Source organism: Plasmodium gallinaceum (assembly GCF_900005855.1).
Source record: "Plasmodium gallinaceum strain 8A genome assembly, contig: PGAL8A_v1_32, whole genome shotgun sequence".
Lineage (NCBI taxonomy): Eukaryota > Apicomplexa > Aconoidasida > Haemosporida > Plasmodiidae > Plasmodium > Plasmodium gallinaceum.
The window spans coordinates 595,800-611,444 of record NW_021628338.1 but is presented as its reverse complement, the minus strand read 5'-3'; the positions used below and the strand labels follow the sequence as shown (position 1 = coordinate 611,444).

Genomic DNA, 15,645 nt, shown 5'->3' with positions numbered 1-15,645 from the left:
TATATTATTTTAATATTTTATATTTTAAAAACTGCAATATTTATAATAGTATTATTTATTTGTAAAGATATTAATTACATTTAACATAAAAAAATATTTTATATAAAATATTTAAATTAAATAGGAGATTATAATATTTGGGAATCATGTCGAATATAAGGTATATATATATATATATTATATATTTCATATTGGTTTAAGGGATATAGTTTATATATTTAATTACCATATTGTGAATAAAGGAAAGGATATTTTTTTTTTTTAAATAAATATATTTTTATAGAATTAAAATATTTTTACACTTAAAAAAAAAAAAAAAAAAAAATGAATATATATATTTATGTATATTTTTATTAGAAAATTCTTTGACTTTTTTAAATTTTCTGAGAGTATGCTCTTATTATTTAAATGAAATTAAGTATGTGTAGTACATATTTGAATTGTATTTAATATATCTATTTCAATTTATTTGTTTAAAGTTTTTACATTTATTATTATTAATAATTTCTTTTTAATACTAGTTTGTGCATAAGGTTATATAAGTATTAAAAAATAGACTAACACACCATAGTTTCTAGATACATATAAATATACATATTAGAAAAAAAGGAAAAGTTACAAGATAAATTTTTTTAATAAAATAATATATTTTTTAACTCTTTTTATTTAATATTTTATCTAAATAAAACTAATAATTAGTTTGTATTGTATTTAGTAGAATATATATATAATTCATTTTATATAAAATATATATATAATTCATTTTATATAAAATATATATATCTTTCATTCTATATTCTATTTTACTTAATATAGATATATATACTCGTCACATAAAATGTAGAAACCTATGCATAATTTTTTTTATGAATTATTTAGATCACTGAGTGATTTAAGAAAAGATGAAAAAAAAAAAAAAGAACGAATTTCTCATTATACAGGAGGTCATAACAGGTTATTTTATTTATACATATATTAATTCTTATGATTAATATTTTTATTGTTTACATTTTTTTTTTTAATTTTTAAAATAATAAAATCAAAATAATTAACAATAATTATAATTATTTTTATATAAGAAAAACTTGAATAATATAATAAAAAGTAAATATTTTTGAAAAATGTATTATTTATATTTTTGTAATATGAATTATATTTTGTGATATTTCAATATAGTGCTATTTTGTATTGTTTAAAATAAAATTTTTTTTTTTTTTAAATATTTTATAGTGGATTAGAAGTTGAAAATTCAGATGATGATTTAGTTCAAAACTTTTTGAGTTCAAAATTATCAGAAAACTGTAGGCATATCACTTTATACAAAAATGGTTTTATAATAGATGATGGTGAATTTCGTGATTTAGAAGTTGAAGAAAATAAAAAATTTATGGAGAATATTGAAGCAGGTATTTTACCTAAAGAATTGGCCTCTAAAGATAAAACAGTTAATGTTGCATTGAAAGACAAAAGTAATCAAATATATACAAAAAAAAAACAAAAAGACGATGATTTATATAAAGGACAAGGAATAAAATTAGGAGGAAATACATCAAATACAAATGAAGAGGAATTAAATAAATTACTAACATCTTCTCCAAGTGAAGTTAAGAAAATAAATATAGATGAAAATAAACCATTAACAACTTTACATGTAAGATTATATAATGGTAGAAAAATTTCTCAAAAATTTAATTATGATCATACAGTAGAAGATTTATTTCAATACGTTTATAGTGTTACACCCATTAATTTTTCACTATATTTTGATTTTCCTCTTAAATTAATTGAAAGAAATGAACAAACATTAGAAAATGCAAATCTTTTAGATACTATTATAACGCAAAAACTAACTTAATAAAAATATGTAACCAATTTTTATAATAATAAAAAAAAAAAAAAAAAAAAAAAAAAAAAATTATATTTTTTATTTTTTAGAAAATTCTCGGATAATAATTTTGAAAAAATACATTATTATATATTTTTTAATTTTTTTTTTTTTTTTTTTTTTTTTCCCCAAACCAAGTCATATAACTTTATTTTTCTTTTTTTTATCTTTTTGTTATAATTTTTTTTTATGTTCCTATTATTTATTTTTTATGTAAGAGGATAAAATAATTTGTTTTATATATATATATAAATATATATATATATATGTATATAAGAAAAAAAAAAAAAATTAAAATAAAATATAAATTGATAAAAATAAGGAATGAGATAAGTAAGAAAATGAAAAATTATTCTTAATAAAAAAAAAAAATGAGGTTAAAATTAAATATGTATATATATATATTTTTTCAATATATATCACAAAAATAATTTTAATATAATTTTTCTTAAACATTAAATCAAATTTATTTTTTAATTCTTAAAAAAATTGTGAATAGATTTTTTTATTTAAATTAACTATTTTTAGTTTAATTCATTGGGTTTAAATATAAGAATCTGTTTTTTAAAAACAGTTTAGAAAATATAAACAATTTATTTTCTTCTTAATGATTTTTTAACATACTTAAAATGGATGGTACGTTGCAGGTAAGAAATATTATTTATATCTAAAATGAAGTATTTAAATAAATCTTTTTGTAATTTAAAAAATTCATATATTTTTGTTTTTTTTTTTTTTTACACTTTATAATATACATAATTTATTAAACAAGTGTGTGCATACATATATTTTTAAAAGTTTATTTTGTTTTCAATATATGTAATAAAATATAAATATATGATTTTATACAGTATAAAAATTTCCATAAAATTATATCGAAATTAATTTATGAAAATAATTATTAAAAGATATTTATTTTTTTATTCAAATGATATAATTTACATAATTTTTAAGCAATTAAATATAAGACTATATTTATCCTTATTATATTTATATGTTGTAATGATATCTCACACATTTTAGTTGTATAATTAATAATTTATTTTACACTGTAGTAATATAGTTAATAATACCATATTATATATATATATATATTTATTTATTTATTTATTATTACAATTCATTTTATTTCAAATGCATATATTTTTAAAACTTTCAGTATTTTTTTTTTTTTTTTTTTTTTTTTTTTTTTTTTTTTATAGCTAAGGGATTATTTTTATGCAGGTTTTAATAATTATTGTTTAAATAATTATAAAAATATAGAAGAAGAAGAAGAAAAAAAGGAAGCAGATGAATACATATATCAAATATATATGATTAGTAATATAAAAAAGGATTTTATTTTAAGTTTAAAATATGAAAAAAATGAAAATTTATATTTATTATATCTATACTACAAATATTATTACTTAAATGAAAAAGAAGATGTTTTATCAGAATTAAAAAATTTAAAGATTTCTTCAACAAATGGGAATATTTTAAAAAGTAGAATACTATTTGATAATGATTTATTAGATGAATGTTTTGATTTATTGGAGGATGGTACTGTTGAAGTAAAAGCAGCTAAAATATTTTTTTTGTTAAGTATAAATAGAAATGATTTAGTAAAAGAGATAATAAATGAATATTTAAAGATGAATGATGAAATACCAATAATTAAAATTGCTTTAGCTATCTATTATTTATATAATGATAATTATAAAGAATCTTTTTTAATTTTTGATGATTTGGAATCTTTATATTCATCTGTTGTTAATGATTTTTCTACAATTATATTAAATGGTAAAAGTGTATCTAATATTATAAGTTATGAGTTTAATGATGCTAAAGAATATTTGAAAAATGCTATAAAAAATGAAATAAATAATAGTGATATATTATATAATTTAATTACTTGTTCTCTATATTTGTATGAATTAGATGAAGCAGAAGAATATTTAAAAAAACTTTATGATTTTTTTCCAGTTCATGATAGTATAAGTGTTTTAAGAAAAATTGATTATGAAGTAGATAATTTTGTTTGTGAATTCTAATATTTTTATAAAATATTGAAAGAAATAAAAAATATAATAGTATATCTGGTTTATTAAGACAAAATAAAAAAATTTTCTATTCTTATGATGCACCAAAAAAAAAAAAAAAAAAAAAAAAAAGAAAAGATTATTATAAGGGTAAAATTATTTTTATATACTATTTATATAATTGTAAAATTATTTATTAATATATCAAAAAAAACTTTAAAATATTTCTAAAAAAGTGTTTAGTTAGCATATACACATATATATATTATTTAGGGTTTACTACACTTTTTTTATATTAATGATATGGTATATGTATTCTTTTTTTTTTGTATTATTATGTCTTCTTTATTTAGTTTTTTTCCTATTAAAAATTTATCTATTCTTTCATCACAATTTTTTATATATACCTTTTCACCATTTGTTAGTTGACTCTTCTGTAAAATTTAAATGAAAATAAAACTAAATGTATGTATCATATATAATTCTATGAAAAAAATGTTTAGAAAAAAAAAAAAAAAAAGTAAATATATATTTTTTTTTTTATTCGTTATACTTTATATTTATAATATATAAAAGCACTAATAACAATTAAATTTTGGGGAATGTAATATAAGCAGGCTCCCTTAAAACATTGAACCAATAAGGAATTTTTATTAAAACTATAAAATGGTAATTTAAACATTATAAAATTTTTTTTTATACAAGAAAATATTATAAAAAAAAAAAAAAAAAAAAAAAAAAAAAACAAATAAAATCAAGTGATTATAAATTCTATAAAATTATTCTTCTAAAAATATAAATAAATTTTGAACAATAGAATTATTTCACTATATACAAGAAAAATATTATTCTATTTTATATATTTTAATCATATGTAAGTTAATTTTTATTTATTTATGATAATTAATCAATTTTAAAAAATTAAAAATAGAATTTGTTAAAAGATATTATATTTTTAGAAATAAGTAATATAATAATAAAATAAAGAATAAAAATTTGAACTTAATATTTTTTTCAAGTAAATTTAACTAAAAAAAAAAAAAAAATTAAGAATAACACATTATAATAATAGAAATGTATGTTAATTTATTTAATTAAAAAATAAAAAAATTTTGTGATTCATATACATTTTTGAAATATATTTTTTTCTTTTCATATTTTTTTTTTTTCTTTCATATATATATATATACAATTTTTTATCTATATTTTATTAAAAATATTTTATTTATATATATTTTCCTAACATTTTTTCAAATTAATTTTAATAAGCATGTATTATATTTTTTTCATAGATTTTGTTTTGTAGGAAAAATAAATTAATAAAATACCTATTTAATAAAAATTTTTTAAAAAAATATAAATTTTAAAAAAAGAAAATTATATTAGAAATAATAATTTATAAGGTGTAAAGTATATTCATACTCTATAAAACTCATTATTATATCTCTTATAAAGAAAAAGAAGATTTGCACCTTTATTTAAATTTAATTAAAGTTATATATAAATTATACTTTTTAAATTAAACCAAAATACATAAAATAATAAAAAAGAAATCCTTATTAATTATAAAAGAAAATTTGTTATATCCCAATTTATTAAAAGAATATAAGAATTACATATATGTATATTAATAATCCAAACAATAATTAAAAAAATTTAAATTTCAAAGTTTTTTACACTTTTTAATTTTATTATATTTTTCTTTTACATTTTCATTTATACACTTATTTTATTAAAACTACATGTTGTATGTATAATAAAAAAAAAAAAAATACAATTTTTACGGTTTTTTAAAATAATTAAAAAAATTATGTAAAAAAAAAAAAAAAAAAAATTTAAATAAAGTAAAACAAATAAAATAATAGAAAATATATTAATATATAAAATAGTAAAGTATAAATAAAAATAGAGGAAAAGGAATAAATCAAAAAAAATTTTATAAGGAGAAAAAAAAAAACTTTTAATTTTTCATTCTTGATTTACTTTTTGCTACTTTGGGTTCAGGTGTTTGTTGCAAACATTCTCTTTTGAAGTTTTCTTTTTTTGTACTTGATCTGCTTATACTTTCTTTTTTTGCACTTATCGATTTAGATTTTTTTTTTTCATCTGCTATTATTTTAGAATTTGTAACTTTACTTTTTGTAGTTGGTGCAGTTTTTCTCCTTTTTTTTGTAATTGGTTTATCTACTATTTGATACAACTTTTTGTTTACATTTTCATTTAAGGATGTATTTTCTTTGCAAGATCTCCTAGGTTGTTTTCTAGTAGGACTTTCATTACTTAAATATGATTTATTCCTTAAACTTCTTTTTCTTTTATTTTTCTCATTTTCCTTTTTATTATCATAATGCTCTTCTATTTTTTCATTTAATAAATTATTTTCTTTAATTACAATATTTTCATTTTCTACACTTTGAAATTCTTCTTTTGCTGGAGATGAATTTCTATTACTTTGCGTTAATGGGGTATGGTATATTTCTTTAAAAAAATTATCTTCATCATCTTTATTTAAATTTTTTTCTTTTTCTATTTTTTTTTTTTTTTCTTCTTCTTCCTCCTCCTCCTCTACATTTTCAATTTTATTTTTTCTTTCTTCTAAACTTTGTATTTGCTTTTTTTTTTCTTCTAAATACATTTTTACTATTTCCTCCTTCTTTTGTTCTTTTTCTGAATCTTCATTTTCTTCTACTTCTAATTTTACTTTTTTTATTTCTTTTTCATTATCATTCACTTTTGATTCTTCTATTATTTTCTCCTCATTTTCTTTTATATCTAATTTATGTGTTTTCGTTTCTTCATTAATTAATGTTTTTTTCTCTTTATTTTCATCTTCTAAATAATTTTCTATTTTTTGTTTTTTAGAGAAAACTTCTTCATTGTCTAATATTTCATGAGTTCTCTTTGTAGTGATTTTTTCAGAATCTAAATGAGAAGAAATAAATGCGCAATGAGATGAACCTCCAGAAAAGGATACAATTTTAATATTATTCATAAAAAAATCTAGATCAATTTTAGAATTAAAGTTTATTTTATTTATAAAATGTGAAAAATTAATTTCAGATGGAATATTTTTTTCAATAACTGCTATACTTGTGTTTATATCAAATTCATTTCCTCCAGTTCCCCAACCAAATAATTTCTCATTTTCTGTTAGAACTAAGCAGTGATCAGTACCACATGATATATTTTTAATTATATAATTATTTTTTTTAAAGAAATCTAGTTCTAATGGACAATATGCATCTTCTTCACTATCTATTCCTAATATTTCTCTATTTCCCCAAATATATAAATCATTATTTTTTAATAAACATACAGTAAAACTTTGACCACCGCACAATTGTTTAATTTCTTTATTTGACAGAATTTCTATTTTTTCAAACTTTTTTATTATATTATCTTTTAAAGATACACCACATGAACCATAAGCATTTCTACCAATACCATACACATCTAGTGACTCCTCCAATTGGATAAATGTATTATTACCACCACAGAAAATATTTTTAAATTTTGTAGAAAAATTAAAGTCCTTATAGTGATAACAATTAGGAAATACATATTTTATTCTTTCAGATTCTGAAAATTGTTGATCATAAAAAGTATTGCATACTTGACATGAATCACTATTACCCAATGTATAAATATATTCACAACTTTCATCAAGACATATTAAATGATCTTCACCTGATATTATATTAATTATTTTAACATCATTATGTTTAATATCCTCTTTTAATTCACTTAAATTATCATTTTCATTATGAGCATTAATGCTTTCATTTATTTTAAAATTCGAATTTTTGTTTTTCGTAAAATTGAATTTAATTTCAATAAATTCATAAGATTTTGATATTATTTCATTTTCCTTTTCGAAAGATGGTAAACCTAATACTCCACAATAATCTCTAAATCCACCTGTTATGTAAACTTTACCGTTTTCTAATAAAATTGCTGTATGATTATCACCACATGTTATTTTTTTTATTTTTGATGGAAATTTTATATTTATTAATGTTGGAGTGTGTTCAAGATTCTTAGTATCATTCGAATCTGTTTTTCGACCTAAAACACCCATATCATTACAACCAAAAGAATAAAGTTTATCATCTTTTGTCTTTATAATTGTATGCATTGAACCACATATAACTTCATCAATATCACTTGGTAAGTTTTGAACTGGTGTTGGATCTGCCTGAATGTAATCAGTACAATATTCTGGTGGTAATTGACCACATTCACCTGACCCAAATATAAAAAGTGTATTTTTCATTTCTTTCATTTTATCTGATTTATTATCTGCACTATTATTATACTTATCTTCTTTCATTCTATATATGCGCTATTTGATTCTTCTATTATATATATACAAATTCATATGCTTTTAGAACTTTACAAAAAAAAAAAAAAAAAAAAAAAAAAGGAAAATCAGAGATTTTTTTCTTTTTTTACTTATTTTTATTTTATATTTTTATATTTATATAAAGTTTTAATACATAAAAATATGCCACAAAGATATTAATATATAGCATATAAAAATATTTATAAGTTAAATGTTTTTTTTAAGTTAAAATAATATATTAATTTTTTTTTTTTTTTTTATTTCAAAAAATAAATTTTTATTATTTTAGGTTCTTACGTTTTATCGGAAATTTTTCAGAAATATAAACATATATTTTTATATGTAATTTATTAGAAAATTAAAAAAAAAAATTATATGCAAATTAGTTAAGGGCATAACATGCTTTAAAAATATTATAAATCTATTTTACCTCATTTAGAAAAATATTAAAAAAAAAAAAAAAATATATATATAAAATAAATGAATAAAATATATGAATAAAATATATAAATAAAATAAATGAATAAAATAAATAAATAAAATAAATAAATAAAATAAATAAATAAAATAAAATAATACAAAATAAATAATACAAAATAAATAATACAAAATAAATAATACAAAATAATAATACAAAATAATAATACAAAAGACTTTAAAACCTTTTAATAATTAAGGCAAAAATAATTTTAATATAAATGAAATATTGATTTCAATTACAATTATTAACTTATATTAAACAGAAAAATATAAATTAAGAAAATCAAAATACTATAACACAAAAAAAAAAAAAAAAAAAAAAAAAAAAAAAATTCTGTAATAATTATATTTCATTGCAAAATTTCAATTAAATAATAGTACATTGGTATAAAATACTTAATTATAAATATATATAAATATGTTTTTTATTTATATAGATACATTTAAGTAAAATAGTTATTTAATAAATTTTTGTGTATTCCCTTTTTTTTTTTTTTTTTTTTTTCTCATTTAACGGTGATATTAAAATAGGAAGAATGAAAATATAAATTAAAATTTATGCATATTTCAATTTGTTTTAATCATTGTAAAAAGAAGAATATATATAATGAGGGTGTAAATATAAAAAATTAAATAAAAAATAAATGTAAATTCAATGGAAGGTAGTAAGTGAAATTGATTATTCAATTATATGTTTTTGATTTTTTTTTTTTTTAGATGTAAAACATTTAGTTTTTATCTTCTTTTTATATTAAGCTATTTATTGTAGAAATAATTATTTTATATTTTAAGAAATTATAATTTATACAATTATTTGCTTAATTTTCATTTATATACACATATATTTTTCTTTCGAATCTCTTTTAAAAGTATAGTATAAATATATCTATATAAAAGTGTTTTTAGAAAATTATTGTAAACGAAAATATCCTTAAGTTTTGAATATATAAAGAAAAAAGAAAAAAGCATTTAACAACATTAAAATTATTTTTTATATTCATCTAAAACACACATTATTTACATTCATAAAACATTATATTTTATTAATGCAAAATTAAGATAGTTGTGTATAAACTAGTTATTATAACATTTAATTTTACTTTTATTTTTTGTGTTTTTCTTTTTAAACTTTTTTTTATTACTATTACAATTTTACAATAAATTACATTCTTACATATATATATATATATATATATATATATATATATATATATATATATATATATATATATATATAAATATATATATAATTTTAATAATCAAGTTATTACAAAAAAATAAATTGGCCAATAAACAATCTATATATATTTTAAAAGAAAAAAAATAAAGTGAAAATTTATATTTATAAAAAAATTTTAACTATTCTGAAATTATGTGTGTTTTACACAAAGGGCAAATTTTATTTCATTCTTTAAATATTGATTCTTTTGTAATGTAAAATATTTTATAATTTTATTAATGTGTTTATTTCTAATTAATAAAATTAAGGAATATTGAAAAAAAATATTTATATACATTATTATTTTTTTTTTTTTTTATTTTTATTTTATTTTTTTTTCTTTTTATCATTTTATGTATAAGATAAAAAAATAAATGAGTTAAATTTAAAAGTATTAGAAAATGATTAAGAACTTAGAATCTATAAAATTTAATATATATATATATGCATATATTTTACAAGTTTAGTTTTTTAAATATTATAGATATATTCAATACTAGTATATTTAGATTTTTATGTGGTTCTCTGATATTTTACTCTTTTATTAATTTTTATTTTATTTCATTAAATATTATTTTTTTTTATCGTATTAATTTTTTTTTTTTTTTTTTAATATATATATTAATTTTTAATATAATTTTTCATTATTATATTACGTATAATTTTTTTTAATAACGTTATTTGTTATTTATTTTTTTTAATAATTCTTTATTTTTAGTATTTTTAACTATGTTTTTTTTTAATATTTATTATTAATATATTTTTTTTTTTTTTTTATTATTTATTTCATTTTTCTATTTCCTTTTTTCTTTTATTTATCATAATGATTTTTTTAAAAAATGAGTTTTTGTGTAAGTAAAAGTAAAAGTATGAGTTTAAGTTTAAGTTATTCTTCAAAAAATGGGTTAGATAAAAATGTAGAAAAAAAAAAAAATACACAGAATAATTATACAATTGAAGAAAACTTTAATGAAGATAAGAAATATAAGGAAGGTATTAGAAATGATTTGGGTGATTTTAATATATCAGAAAAAACGAAAGGACACATTATTTTAGCAGAAGATAATTCAAGTGTGGATAAAAAATTAAAACATAAATTAACCGAAGATAGTGACGATGATAATTTAAAGAAAAAAAAAAGAAAAAAAGAACATAGCTATTCAAGTGATGGAATAAGTTTATCTTTTAGTGATAATGAAAAAAAAGAGAAAAAAAAAAAGAAAAAAATAAAAAATAATAAAAGAAAGAAAAATGAAAACAATAATTCAAAATATTTTGAAAGAGATAGTTGTGATTTAGCTGCAAAAAGAAAAAGAAAAAAAGAATATAATAGACGTAAAAAATATATATCAATAACAAGTAGTTATGAGAGCTATGAAAAAAAAAAAAAAGACAAAAAAAAAATGAAAAATGAAGAATATAAAAGAAAAAAGTACAATAGGATAAGTAGTGACAGTTTTTCAAGTTTTTATGAAGATATAAATTATAGTGATAGTAAAAGTAGAGATGAAAATAGTGAAGATAATAAAAAGAGAAAAACATCTGATTATGTAAAAAAAATTAATAGACATGAAGAAAAAAAGAAGAAAAAAAAAAAGAATTATAAGGATAGAAATAATTTAGATAGATTGAACATAAGTAAGAATTGTAATAGAAATAAAAGTGAAGATTCTTATTCAACTAACTTAAGTTATGAAGAATTAAAAAAAAAAAAAAAAAATAAAATAGAAAATGGAAATAAAGAAAAATATGAGATATCAAGCGATGCAGAAAAAGATACAAAAACAAACAATTTAAAATATTCTACCACTGAAAATATAGATAATATGAATAAAAAAGATATCAAAAATAATGAATTGGAAAATAATGATGATTACATGAGTAGAAATAAAAAACATGAGAATAAAACTTTAAAAAAAAAATTAAAACATGAAAATAAAAGAGAAAAGGAGAAAACAAATGGAAGGGATTTGGAGAAAGGAAAAATAAAAGAAAAAAATAAAGAAAAAGATAAAAAAAAAAAAAAGAAAAAAAAAAGAAAACATAATGATTATGATAGTGAAACATATGAATATACTTTTTCTTCTAATGATATGAGTGATTCTAATTATTTAGATTCATCTAAAGAACCAAATGTTTGTAGTCATAGCGTATCTGAGGAGTTATTAAGATCAAAAATTAAAGATTCTTACATTAAAAAAGTGAGTAATGAATCGGAAAAAAAAAATCATGATGAGAAATTAATAAAAAAAAAAAAGAAAAAGAGAAGAAGAGTTAAAAGCTATAGTGATAGTGATGAAATTAATTATCATTTAAAAAAGGATGCACTGAAAGAAAGAGAAATTAAAAGATATGAGGACAATGATAAATATCATAAACTAAATGAAAACAATAAAAGAAATGATTCAATAATAAAATATGAAAATAAAAGACAAAGTTTTTATTATAATGCTACACATAAACATAAATATTATGAATATCAAAATATAAATAATTTATTATGTAATGATAGATATTATAATAATAAAAATATTAATGGAATAGAAAAAACAGGAATAATAAATAGAGAAAAATCATGTCCTTTTTTACTTCGTCTTTTTTATAAACTTAATAGTGAGTATAATGATAATGATATAGATATATATTCAAAAGATTTTAATAGCAATGAACTTCAAATTTATGCATGGATTGATATTACAATGAGAGAAATAGTTACACTTGTAAAAGATTTTTATGAAGAAAGTAGAAAGAGAAATGCAGAGTGGATATTTAAAGTATTATCTAATGAAAAAAAACAATTAACTTTTTTATCAAAAATTCATAGTACAAAATATAATTATAAAGAAGATAATAAAACACTCTTATCATTAAATTACGAAATTGGAGATATAATATTACTATCTATTTTATTTGATAAATAACTGTGCATATATGTATATCATTATATGTGGTGTTTTCTTTATAATTATTTTATAAACATATAGGATAGTTTTGTCATCTTGTAATTTTTTGTTACAAATATATGAACATATATATATTTTTTTTTTTTTAATAATTAAAAAATATTTTCTTTATTTTATTATTTTTATTTTTTTTTTTTTTTTTACCTTTATTACTTCATTTTTTACACTTTCAATTTATTATTATTATTTTAATTCAAAATAAAAATAATAATAGCATTTTAAAACTGTTTTTTGTTTTTAAAAAATTAAGAAAAAAATAAATAAGTTATTTAAATATTTATTTAAAAAAAGAAAAATATGCGATTTAGAAATTAAATAGTTTTATTTATATATATATCTTTTAAATTAAATTATAAAATATATAAAATGAAATATATGAATTAAAAATAAAGGTAAAAGACACATATAAATATTCAAAATTAAATATTGTATTTATGTAAAAAAAAAAAAAAATACATGAAAACTAATAAAAATCATAAGAATATAAACATCTACTATATGATAAAACATCTATTTAATGTCTATCATAATTTTATATATTTTTTATCTTAAAGTAAAAATACTAATGAAATTTTATTTCATTAAATAAAAAAAAAAAAAAAAAAAAAAAAAAAAAAAAAAAAAAAAAAANNNNAAAAAAAAAAAAAAAAAAATATAATAAATAAATGAAAACGAATAGCAAATTAATATTAATAAATGCAAATAAAAAAAAAAAAAAAAAAAAAAAAAAAAAAAGACAAAATTTTATATGAATATCAAAAATATAACTAAAAAAAAAAAAAAACTATGTATAAAAATAGAAAAAATGAATATTGTATATTTATTAAAATGAAATAATGAAAAGAAATGCCCTATGGAGCAAAAAAAAAAAAAAAAAAAAAAAACAAAGATAAAAAGAAATAAAATAAAAAGATAATAATAAATGTATGATTCACTTAATTTTCTCTCAATTTTATTTTTGCATCATTAAATTATTTATAATTAATTTCTTTTTAATTCCATTTATGTTTTTCTCTATTTTGAATCATTTTATCTTATTATGATCTTATTTTACTTCCTTTTATCCTGTTTTATTTTTTTATTTTTTATTTTTTATTTTTTTTTTTTTCCTTGTATTTCCTTTTATTTCCTCTTTTTTATTATTATTTTCATTACATTTTATATTTAATTACAATATTTCCTTGTTTTTCACGAGTTTTAATTTTTCATCAATCTATGATTCCATGAAATCCATATTTATGTAGAATAAAATTATATAATACTTTTACATTCTTTAAAAAAAAAAAAAAAATAAAATTTATTTGAATTGGATGTTTGGGTAATTAGCATATAAATGAGACCAAGGATCAGCTATTGATTCTTTTGAATTAGTATGTTCATTATTTTGATATTTATTAAAATAATGAAAATTTTTTTTTTTTTTAATTGATCTTTTATTATTATAATTATAGTCACAATTCTGCGTCATATTTTGATAATTTACATTTTGGTTATACGGTGTATATGCATATTGAGGCATAGCTGGATAGAAATATTGATTTATAATTGGCGATGATGGTTTTTTAGAAATTTGATAATTATTTGTATCAGCATACATCGAATAATGTCTCTTTTTATCATTAAATTTATTAAAGTTCATTGTTTTCTGTATATATATTCTGATAATATACTTACTTTATTAATTTAAAAAAAAAAAAAAAAAAAAAAAATTATATTCAAATATATATTAAAACCAAAAAAGAAAAAAATTTCTTAAAAATTATTTTCCTTAAGCTATAATACTATTAAAAAATAAAAAATTGTAATTAATTTTTTTTTTTTTTATATATTGTTCTTTTATGAACTTTTTTTTCTTCTAAATTATATTTTTGTTGTAATTATTTATTATTATTTTTTTTTTTTTTTTATTTATATGATCATTTTTTAATTCTTTAAATTTTTAATAAAATGATATAAAATAAAAAAAAAAAAAAAAAAAAATTGCTTTCATATAAAGTAATTTTTTATGTTTTTCTTTTCTTTTTTTTTTTTTCTGATTATATACATTTCTTTCAATTTTTTTTTTTAGCATCTCAATTTTTTAAAGATATTTTTTTATAATATTNAAAAAAAAAAAAAAAAAAAAAAAAAAAAAAAAAAAATTGCTTTCATATAAAGTAATTTTTTATGTTTTTCTTTTCTTTTTTTTTTTTTCTGATTATATACATTTCTTTCAATTTTTTTTTTTAGCATCTCAATTTTTTAAAGATATTTTTTTATAATATTCTTATCAAGTTAAAAATAAAAAAATAAAATTCATTTAAAATTAGAGATTTTGATCTTCTAATATGCAAATATAAAATACATATTTTACTTTAATTAATACATAATTAATTTCATAAATGATTTAAGATGCAAGGAAAAAAGAAAAAAGTAAAAATAAAACAAAGTTAATAGAGAAAAACAATAGAAAAAAAAAAAAAAAAAACAATAAAAAATTAAAAAAAAAAAACAAATTCATGCAAAATGTTACTACTAAAATTGTATGAACACACCTTTCTTTCACACGTTTTTAGGAATTTTAAATTGCAAATTTTTTTTTTTTTTTTAAAACAAATAAAATATATAATTTAAATAATCTTCTACATATTTTTTACTTGAATTAAAAATTTTTTTTTATTTAAACCATCTAATTTTTTGATATACATACAAATAGAAGTAAAAAAAAAAAAAAAAAAAAAAAAAAAAAAAAAAAA

At 16.2% G+C, this 15,645-nt stretch overlaps 5 protein-coding genes across 5 annotated transcripts; 3 read left to right on the top strand and 2 right to left on the bottom strand.

The window, feature by feature from the left end:
- Positions 1–850: 850 nt before the first annotated feature.
- PGAL8A_00051800 (ubiquitin regulatory protein, putative) lies at positions 851–1,855 on the top strand (the record flags this gene model as incomplete). Its single annotated transcript, XM_028674538.1, has 2 exons — positions 851–954; positions 1,231–1,855. The coding sequence occupies 2 exons, from the start codon at positions 851–853 to the stop codon at positions 1,853–1,855; spliced, it is 729 nt and encodes a 242-aa protein (XP_028530880.1).
- A 659-nt stretch (positions 1,856–2,514) lies between these two features.
- PGAL8A_00051700 (coatomer epsilon subunit, putative) lies at positions 2,515–3,918 on the top strand (the record flags this gene model as incomplete). The annotated part of the gene is made up of 2 exons (XM_028674537.1): positions 2,515–2,532; positions 3,088–3,918. The coding sequence occupies 2 exons, from the start codon at positions 2,515–2,517 to the stop codon at positions 3,916–3,918; spliced, it is 849 nt and encodes a 282-aa protein (XP_028530879.1).
- Positions 3,919–5,866: 1,948 nt separating this feature from the next.
- PGAL8A_00051600 (regulator of chromosome condensation, putative) lies at positions 5,867–8,188 on the bottom strand (the record flags this gene model as incomplete). The annotated part of the gene is made up of 1 exon (XM_028674536.1): positions 5,867–8,188. One exon carries the CDS (start codon positions 8,186–8,188, stop codon positions 5,867–5,869), a length of 2,322 nt encoding a protein of 773 aa, XP_028530878.1.
- Positions 8,189–10,786: 2,598 nt separating this feature from the next.
- PGAL8A_00051500 (sin3 associated polypeptide p18-like protein) lies at positions 10,787–12,868 on the top strand (the record flags this gene model as incomplete). Its single annotated transcript, XM_028674535.1, has 1 exon — positions 10,787–12,868. One exon carries the CDS (start codon positions 10,787–10,789, stop codon positions 12,866–12,868), a length of 2,082 nt encoding a protein of 693 aa, XP_028530877.1.
- Positions 12,869–14,207: 1,339 nt separating this feature from the next.
- PGAL8A_00051400 (conserved Plasmodium protein, unknown function) lies at positions 14,208–14,549 on the bottom strand (the record flags this gene model as incomplete). The annotated part of the gene is made up of 1 exon (XM_028674534.1): positions 14,208–14,549. The coding sequence occupies one exon, from the start codon at positions 14,547–14,549 to the stop codon at positions 14,208–14,210; it is 342 nt and encodes a 113-aa protein (XP_028530876.1).
- Between the last annotated feature and the right edge of the window lie 1,096 nt (positions 14,550–15,645).